The following is a 12,510-nucleotide window of genomic DNA, read 5'->3' on the forward strand; positions in this document are numbered from 1 at the left end:
ATACCCCTTCCACAACACCAACCATAGAAGACAGCCCACTTGACCTCATAGACTGAAATCGAAGATCTTCGTAAGTATCCAGACATAAGGCGTTCCTTCAACACCCAGTGAAGGCAAAATCTGTAAGATATCAAAAGAAAAGGCTCCCCCTGAGGGGAAGGGTAGCCCCGCTTAACTAGGGAAAGCAACACCATCCTTTGAACCACGGGTTGACCCGGCATTAATTGGTCAACACTTCTGTTCGACTGGTCCCCGGAGGAAACCAAGCGAGTAGGAGCTTCGAGAAGGGATCGGGGGTCAAAGTAGAAGTCCGAGATATCTTCAACTTCAAGGAAAACTCCGAAGGCAAGTAGTCCCTCTTAGACTTCTTTTTATGCCACCACCCATATCTCTCCCACTGGGTGGAAGACAACTCACATCATTACTCGCGGGTGTCATCCTGCGTACAAGGCCATTTTCTGCAGGCTGGACACAATGAGTGGGGGTCGGTCTCAACTGAGGACATGAAGGTGTCGCATGAGCGCCCCTCAGATCCTGGAAAGGTTCGCATTATGAACAGCAAAAGAAACAGTCACACCTGAAATGAGAAAAAAGCAAATAAGTAGTCAAATGGCAGTCAACAAAGTCGGGAGGCGGGAAGAGACAACGTCAGCTCTCGGCCAAGCCAAAAGAAAAAGTGACGAGACAACACCAGTGTGTGTGAGACCTGCTTCTCTCACTCACTAACTAGCGGTGGGGTAGCTACACCTCGCTAAAAGTCTTATGGCTAGTATTTCAGCTTCGCTGAATGTATATCCCTAATAAAGAGTGAAAGGGTTTGTATTGTGTCGGAACAAGTCAAAATTACACCTTGTACTAGATTATGTGTATTGTAAAATCCATAATAAAAATAGAAGAGTTACCTACTCTAAACAAATGCAGCGATCTTGGTAGCAGATCGAATGCTTATTTATATCACAGGCGTATACAACTGAGTGTAAACTAGTACTGCAAGATGAAAGGGGACTTCGCAAGGATGCTGTTGAGGATGCAAAAACATAATTTCATTAATTTCATATAACACAATTGCATCTAGCAATGGTAAGAGACCATTGTTGCAAAACATATTAATAAACATACATTTGGAATACTCTACACATTCACAAACTTTAAATGGTTCTGGAAATTTAAATTAGTACACTCTCCTCTAACCTGTACTAAGAGCCTTCATCTCGACTTCCCTAACAAAAAAATTGAACTAAAATGGCACAATTGTGTGAAAAAATAAACATAACAACCCTCAACTACAGATCTTATCTAGATAAGTCTTTTCAACCAGCCCATGCCATCCTGTGACAGAATATAGAACTCTTTCTCTAATAAACAGTAATAATGCATATACTAAATTAACCAAATAATGGTATACGAATAGCACCTAACCAGAAAAAAAATAATTACATTGAGATGTTGAATATTTCTTACAATGATAACGCTACTGCAGGGGAAAACAAGCAAGTTACTGAAACTAGATAAAATTGTATAAATTACCTGGTACTATTGACTTTTTAATATATAAATTACACTTGCTTTTTCTAATTCATAGCTGGCTCAAGACTATCTTAACTTGAAACTAGCTAACAATATTCAGAATAAATCTACCATTTAGTTTGTTTGCGTTTTTTTTGACATTCCTACTCTCATTTGAATAAATGTTACTATATCAAATGATTAAAAGGTTCCCACAGCTCATTCAGTAGTAACTGATAGTTATTATGGTTACACTAAAGTAGTGGGCTACAGATCATTTACTCGTTACAAAAGAAACATGATTAGAATTCTCACATGCCTGAAGGAAGCTTATTTGGACAACAAAATAACACGGAAAACCAAAACAAGTCTTACAAAAGTTACTGAGAATTAATGCCTCTGTGGTCTTGTTGAACCAGTGTTCCTAATATCACAATTACTTGAAATTTGAGATAATCGTAAGGCACTTAGTGATGGCACCAAGTCAATTACTGATATTACTAATAAAGGGATTTTGACGTAGGAAAAATCTATTTCTGGGCGAAGGACCTGTGCCGCCCAGTGAATAAGCTCCATTTAAGCACTTATTCTTAGGTAATTTACTGCTAAATATACCAGAGAAAAAATGTAAAGGAGTGCTAGGTTAACTAGCTCGCTCACCTATTGGTGTCGGTATAAAATTGGGCGTATAATCCAGAGGTCCCGCACTATTTAGATTAATCCACGACAGAGAACCCCAATAGAGGAGAGCCGTTCAACCTCACTCGGTACTACTACAATGCATCCGCTCAGAACCCAACTCCTTAGCACCCAAAGTTTGGGGACTCCAAGGGAGAGGAGCTGGGAGGGTTCACTGGGCGGCACAGGTCCTTCGCCCAGAAATAGATTTTTCCTACGTCAAAATCCCTTTTCTGGGCTCGAACCTGTGCCGCCCAGTGAATCTATACAAGAGAAAAATGTCACCAAACTTGCAAAATAAAGGAAAAAACATAAGCGTAAGAGAAATACAGGATGCTTTAATCAGAGATGAGTACCAAAAAACAATTATAAGGGTATCTTAAATATGAACATAAATCCAATAAGGTAGGTATAATAATGCCGTGAGTGATAATATATACAGATACTCAGGAGCATAAAATTTACAAATATAATAACAGTATTCAGGTGCGAGACCAACGAATACAATAGGGTATAAATGAGGCAGGTAAGAGGGAGAGATAAAGAGTCAAGGCATTAACCTGTGAGTTACTCGGGAGTAACTACGCTCCCTGCGGCTACTGTAGAAAATTTTAGGGCTTCCAAATGTTTAAGGTAGTGTTTCTTGAACACTGACGGTGATTTCCACCCTGTATACCTGGAAAGGTCTGTAAAATTCATGTGGTGAAAGAAGTTCACCGAGGTGGCAACCGCCCTGATATCATGTGCAAGAGGAAAAGAGTCAGGGTTAGCTTGTTTAATAAAATACAAAATTTGTTGCCTGATCCCTTTAATAGTAATGGTACCGCCTTGTTCTCTAACGAATAGAGGCCCCGAGGAGTTAGAGGAGGTCCGGGATAGATAAGACCTAAGAGTAGTGACAGGGCACAGCGACGGATCTTGCGTGAGGGGAACAATTTTCCAGGAGGTCCATCTGTTTTGAGGGTCTTCATTCTTAGCCAAAAAGAATTTGTTAGGAGAAAGAAGGACCTCTCCTGAAGGCAGAAAGTCAATATGACCCGGGTCTCTCGACAAGGCTGCCAATTCAGAAATTCTTGCCCCGGAAGCCAAGCTCACTAGGAAAAGTGTTTTCCTGAGAAGGGGCATGTAATCACAAGAACTGTTAATGGTATCAGAAGCCAATTTGAGTACGTCATTAAGGAACCAGGTCACCGGGGTAGGACGAGTAACCGGTTTCAGTCTGGCACAAGCTTTCGGAATTGAAGCTAACAAAGAGTCGGTTAAGTCTATGTTAAAACCCACTAGGAAGATCTTTTTCAGAGCCGATTTAATAGTGGTGATAGTATTGGCTGCCAGACCTGATTCTAATAAAGATCTAAAGAAAGTGACTGTAAGGTTCAAGTTCATACAGTTCACGTCTGAGTCTATTAAAAATTTTGCCAACTTTTTAACTGCAGAGTCATACTGACGGATGGTGGAATCCCGTTTATCTGATTCTAGGAACAAGGTGTTTTGAGGATCAATATTGGCACCATGCATAGCCGCAAACTTCATAAAGTCCATAAAGTTAGGGCGCTCTGAATGTTTGAGAAAGCGTACACAACACGTGTTTGTACTATCTGAGACAGAACCGGATTGGGTATCGGATGAGGGTATAGTCTCAACTCCCGCAGGAGAGGATACCAGTTGCTCTTGGGCCAGTTGGGTGCGACCAAGGCTACTTGTCCCTTGAAGGATCTCAGTTTGTCTAGAACTTTCAGCAAAAGATTCACCGGGGGAAAGAGATAAATCTTTTCCCAGTTGTCCCAATTCTGTGACATGGCGTCTGTGGCGTAAGCCTGAGGGTCTAGATTGGGAGCCACATATACTCTCAATTTGTGGTTGGATTCCGTGGCGAAGAGGTCCACTTGGAGGCCGGGAACCTGAAAGAGAATCCACCGAAATGACTTTAGATCGAGTGACCATTCCGATTCTAGAGGGGAGGTCCGGGACAGGGCGTCTGCCACTACATTCCGGACTCCCGCCAGGTGGACAGCTGAAAGATGCCAATGGTTCGAGGCTGCTAGGGAGAATATGGCTACTAGAACATGGTGTGGCGGGATGTCAACAAACACAACCCCCCCACACCCTTAATCACTCTTACTTTCAAAATATCCCACAACACAAACTTTCCCCTTACTTTACTTTAAACTAGACTCTTGGACAGAAGGAAAATGAAAACAAAACATAGCCTTAAAACTATATTCTCAAAAACTTACACTTAAAACTAGAATCAACTGCATCCAAAACTTAACACTAAATATACAATAAACACCATTCAAATAAACCAAAAAAAAACTATCAAAACTTAACATTAACCTCACACCACCAACACCAAAATATGTACGTATATATATTTTATGGAACAGTCGTCCACACACTGCCAACTGTCTTTTGCAGCCCACTACCACAGCTTTGTGGTCAACAGTCCACTCGGTGGCCATTTGCCATAACTGTCTCAGTGATTGGGGTGGTCGTTCTAATCATAATCATCATCATAAACATCATTATTATCAGCGATCTCAATTCACAGGCCTAGGTCATCAACAGTTCAGCAATCCAATAAAAGTCCAAAAAAAATCGTATACAGGCCAGGTCATCAACAGTTCAGCAATCCAATAAAACAGTCCAAAAAAATCGTATACAGGCCAGGTCATCAACAATAATCCAATTTCAAAATTCGGTCTCTCCAAAGGAGGAATCGCGGCCTGCCAAAATAAAAAAAACACTTATGAACACTCCTAACTAACTTAACTATCGCACCATAATCAAAGATAAACAATAAACTTTCTATCACTCATGAACGCGCCTAACAAAAATAAATAAAAACAGTACTTACTCAGAATATAAAAAAAAGCTTCACAGCCGGCTTTCGAAGAGCAAAAAAATACAGAACCGACTCCTTCTATCGTTCGATATCCAATGCTTTCGCCCAAGACATTCATCACCACCCTATCCTAGCTAAAAAGGTAAACAAACAACCTCAATTATACCAACAATCTTTCCAACTTCAAACAATCATTCGCTAATTACCCGTTTTCTTCAGCGCGCACCGCGGACACACAAAACACGCACACACAAACGCACATACACACATACTCTCTCGCGCACGCGCGATCTAATAAAACTAAAGCAAATTAAATTCTCTCTCTCTCTCTCTGACAAAACTAAAGCAAATTAAATTCTCTCTCTCTCTCTCTGACAAAACTAAAGCAAATAAAATGTCTCGATTTAACAATACTAAAACAACTCTCTCTCTCTCTCTCTCTCTCTCTCTCTCTGTGACAAACTAAAGCCAATACTGTAAACAATTTCTCTCTCTCTCTCTCTCTCTCTCTCTCTCTCTCTCTCTCTCTCTCTCTCTCTCTCTCTCTCTCTCCCTGACAAAACTTAAATAAACACTCTCTCTCTCTCTCTCTCTCTCTCTCCTGATTTGGCAAAAAAAATTAAATTAAAATTAATCCTCCACATTCCTCCCCCCTTACTTTGCCAAATCCTCACACAACACTTACCTATTTTCTTATTACCCAGTCGCAGTCTGGAACAGGGCCTCGGCTTCGGGTAACTGGGCCTTCATATACCTGCACTCTCTCATTCACTTCTTCCATGTCGTTTTCATTCAACGTACTATTACGATTCCCGTCTATGCTCTGCTCGTCTAAGATATCATTCACTATTTCATCTACCTCAGTTTCATCTGGCCCGAAAATCCCACTAATTTCTGTCAACAATTCATCCATTACATCTAAACCATTTTCTACTTTAACAAAAGAATCATTCATACTGCTTATCATTCTCCTATCTTTCATTCTCGTGTCCGTCATACGTTCTCTTGCCTCATCTAACGAAAAACCACACACACTATAAGTATCATTCATACTCATCCAAGTTTCATCTGTATTAATACATTTATCTTCCATACTCACCTGTACATTTACACCCTTGTCCTGCTTATTCTGATTCCCGCCTACAACTACAAAATTTTCCCGCCTTTTATCCCCAGTAAAATTCTCAGACTTCTTTTTCCTTCCATACTCTACTAACACCAATTGCTTATCTTCTAAACCTAATGCCTCACACATACTCGGTTCATACTTGTTCGTTTTTAGCCATTTAGTCATACCATTCTCCTGAATATATCTTGGTACCTCCTTCCATTTCCGCAACTCATTGTGGTGTGCCCTAACCTTTTCCACACTACCATCCACACTTACTTTACCTAAAACATAACTCAACCCACTAGAACCAACATCTAACACCTCATATGGACCTTCAAACTTATCACGTACCTTATTGACATTCATTCTTCCCTTTTCAATTACTTCTTTTAACACTTTCTCTCCCACTTTGTAGCTTTCAAATCTCTCATTTGCTTTCTTCCAAACCTCTCTATCATTCTCGGACACACTCAATCTCGGTCTTACTATCTTTTCAAAATTCAACACAAACTTACACGGAGACATACCAGTACTCTTGTGCACCGTCGCATTATACGCCCACAACGCACGCCCAACATATAAATCCCAATCATTATCACATGTACTCATCATCCGCAAAATTTCTGTCAAGGTTCTTACCGTCCTTTCAGCCAAACCATTCGCACTTGGCATATACGGAGTCGAATACACATGTTCAATGCCCCATTCTCTCAACATCTGCTCAAACTCCCATCCAACAAACTCCGGACCATTGTCACTTAACATTTTTGCAGGCTTACACACACTCATCGGCAACATCACTTGACTTACCATTCTCGCTACAGTCTCACTTCTTTTATTCTTGATGGGTACGGCATACGCAAACTTGCTCATATGATCGACCATGACAATCATTCCCAAATGTCTTCTCGCAGTCACAGGCAACGAAACACAATCAATCACAAACATCTCAAATGGCTCTTTCATACGTAACCTCAAAATAGGCGGACTTGCATGCATGCTCTGATACTTTCCCTTCTGACAATCCTCACAAGTAGTCGCTACATCCCTACAAATTTGACTCAACCCAGGCGTAAACAACCTCTCTCGCATGCATTCCCACAATTTATTCTTCCCCATATGCCCATACCTGTCATGCACTACCATACACATACTTACAGCTGCATGCATTGGAAATACAGGAACATATATATCTTCATCCATTCCCCTATGCAAAAAATACACAATATTCTTACAAACAATAAATCTTTTAACAACTTTCTTATACGCTTCCAAATCACACGGCCATTCTTCCACCCTAATACCATTTAAAATACATTCACGTAATCGATTTATTTCGAAACATTCACCTTGCATTTCTTCCACCTCCTCTTTGCTTAACAAATCATCTTCACTCTTTACAATATCAATCATGCCAACAAAATTCGCCATGAATACACTATTATCCTCGATTACTATTACCTTACAGCCATTCTTTGAAAGCAAACCCTTACCAACATCAACTGACACATGGTGCAACCTCAAAAAATCTATTCCCATCAAAAAACAACTAGGCATTTCATTCTCTCCCATTACAATAAAATTATGTTCAACTTCCATACTCCCTAGTTTCACTTTCAACCTCACTTCTTCCCAAACAAGTAAACTTCCCTGACCTATTCCATGAATTCTCACACTCGTACACTGTCTTTTCACTTCCCAATTGTACCTCTCAATTTCCCTGATAACCGACTCATTTACTAATGACACTTGAGCACCCGTATCAATTAAACTACAATATTCATTCTCATTTATATTCACATATGTCATCATCCTTCCTTTTACACCATGCATACATACATTTACTCTCCTTTCAATTCTGTCACTCACTTCACCAATATGTTCATCATCATGTTCACTGTCCTCTATACCCCCATATCTTAGATTAAGGTCACTTGCACCATTATCCTTCTCACTCAACAATTTGCAACATTCCTCCTTACATTGAATCCTCAAAATATATTCCCTATCATTCTCCTTACATGCCCTATATTCCATCGGTCGATTCCATCCAAAATACAAATACACAGTTACACCATACAACATACTTACCACCATTAATATCCTTGATAATACTTCATTTCCCGGTACATATTCTAACCTAAAATCAAATTCATTCAAATCCTCTATGGTCCTAGCAACCCTTGCATTCACACACTCTTTCCTTATCATGTACACTAGGGGCTGATGGTCAGTACGCACAATGAATTTTACACCATACAAAAATACTTTCAATGCTTTCAGACAAAATCGTATTGCAGCCAATTCCCTGTCAATCGTCGAATACTTCCGCTCAGCTTTATTAAACGCTTTACTAACATACCCTATTACTCTCAATTTCTCTTCTCCATTTACTCTCTGCGTTTGAACCAAACAACCACCCATACTCACCCCACTCGCATCCGTATACAACTCTAGCATACTCGCATTTTCACTGTAGTCTGGAAATGCCAAAGTGACGTCTTTCGCGGCCTCTTCCTTCAACCTTTCAAACGCTTCTATCATCCGATCATCCCATTTCAATTTTGTACTATTCCTTTTACCCGTCCATTCATTCAAAGGCTTCCCTATACCTGAACAATCTCTAACAAACTTGCGCCCAAACTCAACCAAACCAAGAAAACCTCGCAACTCACGCACAGTCCGGGGACGTGGAAATTCTCGCACCTTATTCACAAACTTGTCACTCTTTCTTATACCAGATTCACCCACTACATGCCCAAGAAATTCCACCTCCCTGGACAACCATGTACACTTCTCAAGCTTAATTTTCACACCAACTTCAATTAACCGCATCAACACTGCCTCAAGCAACCGCATATGTTCCTCAACAGTCTCGCTCGCAATCAGAATATCATCTATAAAAACAGTCACCTTCTGTCGATCGAAACCAGCCAATACAACATTCATCGCTCTTTGGAAGGCAGCAGGCGCATTAGCAAGACCAAAACTCAACCTTTTAAATTGAAAGTGACAATTCGTACTTGAAAATGCAGTAATGGGCCTGCTCCCCTCTGCTAGAGGCATCTGATAATAGCCCCGCACCAAATCTAATTTAGTAAAAACTTTCATTCCATGCATCTTATAAACACAATCAGACACCACATTCATTGGAAAACGTTCTTTAACAGTCACCTCATTCACCTTCCTATAATCAATACACATACGTAAACTTCCATCAGGCTTTCGTACAGGGACAATAGGGCTATTCCAGGCACTCTCACTCCTTTCTATTACACCCATACGCTCTAATTCCTGACACTGCTCCTCTATCTCCTTGGCAATAGGCGGAGAAAAATGCCTGGGACGCTGATATATGGGGGTATCATCACTGAGAACTATTTTAAATTCTGGCAGGTCTGACCCCCCACAATCATCGTCACCGAGACTCATAACTCTCCGCTTATCCCATAACATCTTAAGCAATCGTTCCCTTTCGACCTCACTTATACTCTCATCTAACTTAATTCTTCCTTTCAACGTATCGTAATCCCAATCGTCATCGTTCTTTACCTTACCAGACATCACCTGTCTCGCCTTAACATATCTTCCATCCTCTACATTAATCAGTGTATACATACATCCCATGCAATCACCCTCACGTATTCCGCGTACTCTCTTCCTCCTAACACACGGCAACAACCTTACATACACCTTGGGTTCCTGCATATTCATAACACCATCATATATATACGCACTCGTTTTCACCAAATTACCTGCTTCCATACCTTCCACTACATATTCATCCTTGTCACTATTTGAAATTCCCAGACTGCTCGGCCATGCAACTTTTACACTAATAACCTCACCTTTCTTACCCGATAACTTTACACTTTCCTTTGCTACCAACGGCACTCCCTTCCACACCTTCGTACTCACTCTGCCGTCTTCCTTTAAATAAAATTCCCCACAAATATTACCTTTAACCTTTATTTCAATCATATTCACACTTGGATGTACAATCATACCACATTTTTTCAGAAATTTATACCCAAGCAGTACGTCATATTTCTCATTCGCTCCCTCAACCACGTAAAAATCATTATCCTCCATCATCAGCCCCCCAATCATAACATTTTCCCGCAACTTTCCTTGCACAGGCATACGCAAATTACCAATACCTTTTACTTCACCCTTACATCCCTTAAATTCACAAACCTCTTTCACCTTATCATATGCATTCCTAAACATTAAATTGACACCACAACCAGTATCAATCAAACCAACCAACTCTACACCATTAAAAATCATTTTCACACTCATGCAATCATGTGCTCTTTCTCCCATCACATCTTCATGCAATAAACCCTCACGAACATGCATCACATTCACTCCCCACACACACGAGGACTCACCCAGCTGAACCCTCTGATGAATTAGTTTCCCGAACATCCTGGCTGACTTGATCCCTTCTTTCTACAAACCCTAGCTACATGCCCATCTGCACCACATTCAGTACACTTACCCCGCGGCTCCTTGCACATTCTAGCATAATGACCATCCTTACCACAATTACCACAAATTACATTCATACGATTATTACGGCATCCACTCGCTATGTGTCCAGTCATACCACACCGATAACACTTAACCACTTTCTCTTTCTTACAGTCGCTAATACGATGCCCTGTCTCTCCACACCCGAAACATGCTCCTAATGCCCATCTACACTCGTTCTTTTTATGTCCTACCTTCCCACACCTATAACACCTCTCTTCACGGATACCACTACCTAACCTAACTTGCTGCGTACTAGCACTTCTATCTCTCCAAACTTGATTTCCCTGTCTAAACCCGTCATTTCTCGGCATAGGTATTCCTACATTACTCACCCTAACACTTCTATCTATTACACTATCAGCTGCCCTCATTGGCCCTCTCATAACAGCATCTCTAAAACTACCAAATTCTGGCACACATTCCTCCATTCCAGTTCTTACACTCACAGATTTACTTTCTTTCATACACCTATCCAACTCGTAATCCTCAACTATCTCTAAAATATCATCCCAAGTCAATCTCTCTCTAGTCCACCTCATTTTCTCCTTCCGTTTCAAATTAATAAACTCACACACACTCTCTGGTACTGTACCCAAAAACTTCTTCATTAGTTCCTTATTTTCATTTATTCCTTCGTCCCCATACTTCTTTCTAGCCAATGTTTCTAACCGACATACATACATCGAGATTGCTTCACCCACCTTCATTCGTGCTTCATCAAAATCATTTTTTCGCTTATACCTAACACTACCTTTCATACGTTTTACCTGTTCAATTATCCTATTCTTTACACTTTCATACTCAACCTCTCCTACACTCATTATCACCCCATACATCGTCAACAAATATCCTGACAAAAATTCTCCCAACTCCCTAGCCCAAACTCTCTTACTATCCCCATACTTAGCCTGACAAAACTTTTCATATTCCCTAAAGAAGTCATATACATCCCTACTGCTATGTTCATTAAAACTTGCACACCTAGGAACCTCTCTCATAAACACTGTCTTACAAACTTCCTCTACTTCATTCTCACTACTATCTTCACCGTCTACTCCCTTCTTGTTGCCTTCTTCTTCATTTGAATACAATGAATCTAGTTCTACACTCAAAGTCCTATCTTTAACTATTCCCTTCTTACCCTTTTTCTTATTTACCACCTTCACCCAATCATGATCATCCTCACTCACACCCTGACCTTTCTTCTTTTCTTTCTTCACATTATCTTTACCTTTCTTCTCCTTCTTCCTATCACCCTTCGTTCCAATCTTACTATGTCTAGGCCCTTTACTTTCAATATCACTATCACTACCTTCCCCATTATCACTTACCCTATCCTCTTCCACCATCAACCCGTTACCAGAAGCAGAAGCCACTCCTCCGACTGCACCTTCACCTATGACAGTTTTCATCATCCCCATTACCTGCCCCATCATAGCTTCCATTCGTTTCTCATTTTCTCGCATCCTCATCTCAACACCCTCTTCCACTCTCTCTACAGTTCCCTGAAGTTCCCTAAGTTTCCTTTGCATCTCCTCATTCTCACTACTTAACCTCGCATTCTCCAACAACAACCTCTCCTCTCGCTCATTAGACAACCGCAATTCCTCCTTTAAAATATACAACTGTTCTTCCAGTTCTTCCATTTCGATACCATTAATATTTCAAGTAATTCCAAAACCTATTTACCCTTGTCCAACAGTCCAGTTTCAATCCCACCTTCAACAGTTGTCCCTGTTCGGGCGCCAAATTTATGTGGCGGGATGTCAACAAACACAACCCCCCCACACCCTTAATCACTCTTACTTTCAAAATATCCCACAACACAAAC

At 40.6% G+C, this 12,510-nt stretch overlaps 2 protein-coding genes across 3 annotated transcripts in view; one reads left to right on the forward strand and one right to left on the reverse strand.

Moving 5' to 3' along the window:
* Positions 1 to 12,510, forward strand: part of LOC137658792 (pre-mRNA-splicing factor CWC25 homolog) — a 585,361-nt gene that overhangs the window by 116,086 nt on the left and 456,765 nt on the right. The gene's annotated exons all lie outside the window — the stretch shown is intronic.
* The window catches only part of LOC137658785 (uncharacterized), a 71,510-nt gene that overhangs the window by 22,970 nt on the left and 36,030 nt on the right, over positions 1 to 12,510 (reverse strand). For both annotated transcript variants that reach the window (XM_068393814.1, XM_068393813.1), the window contains exon 4: positions 907 to 1,018. In XM_068393814.1, the coding sequence (XP_068249915.1) occupies positions 907 to 1,018 (112 nt within the window). The remainder of the gene's footprint in view (positions 1 to 906; positions 1,019 to 12,510) is intronic.

Source organism: Palaemon carinicauda, chromosome 19 (assembly GCF_036898095.1).
Source record: "Palaemon carinicauda isolate YSFRI2023 chromosome 19, ASM3689809v2, whole genome shotgun sequence".
NCBI lineage: Eukaryota > Metazoa > Arthropoda > Malacostraca > Decapoda > Palaemonidae > Palaemon > Palaemon carinicauda.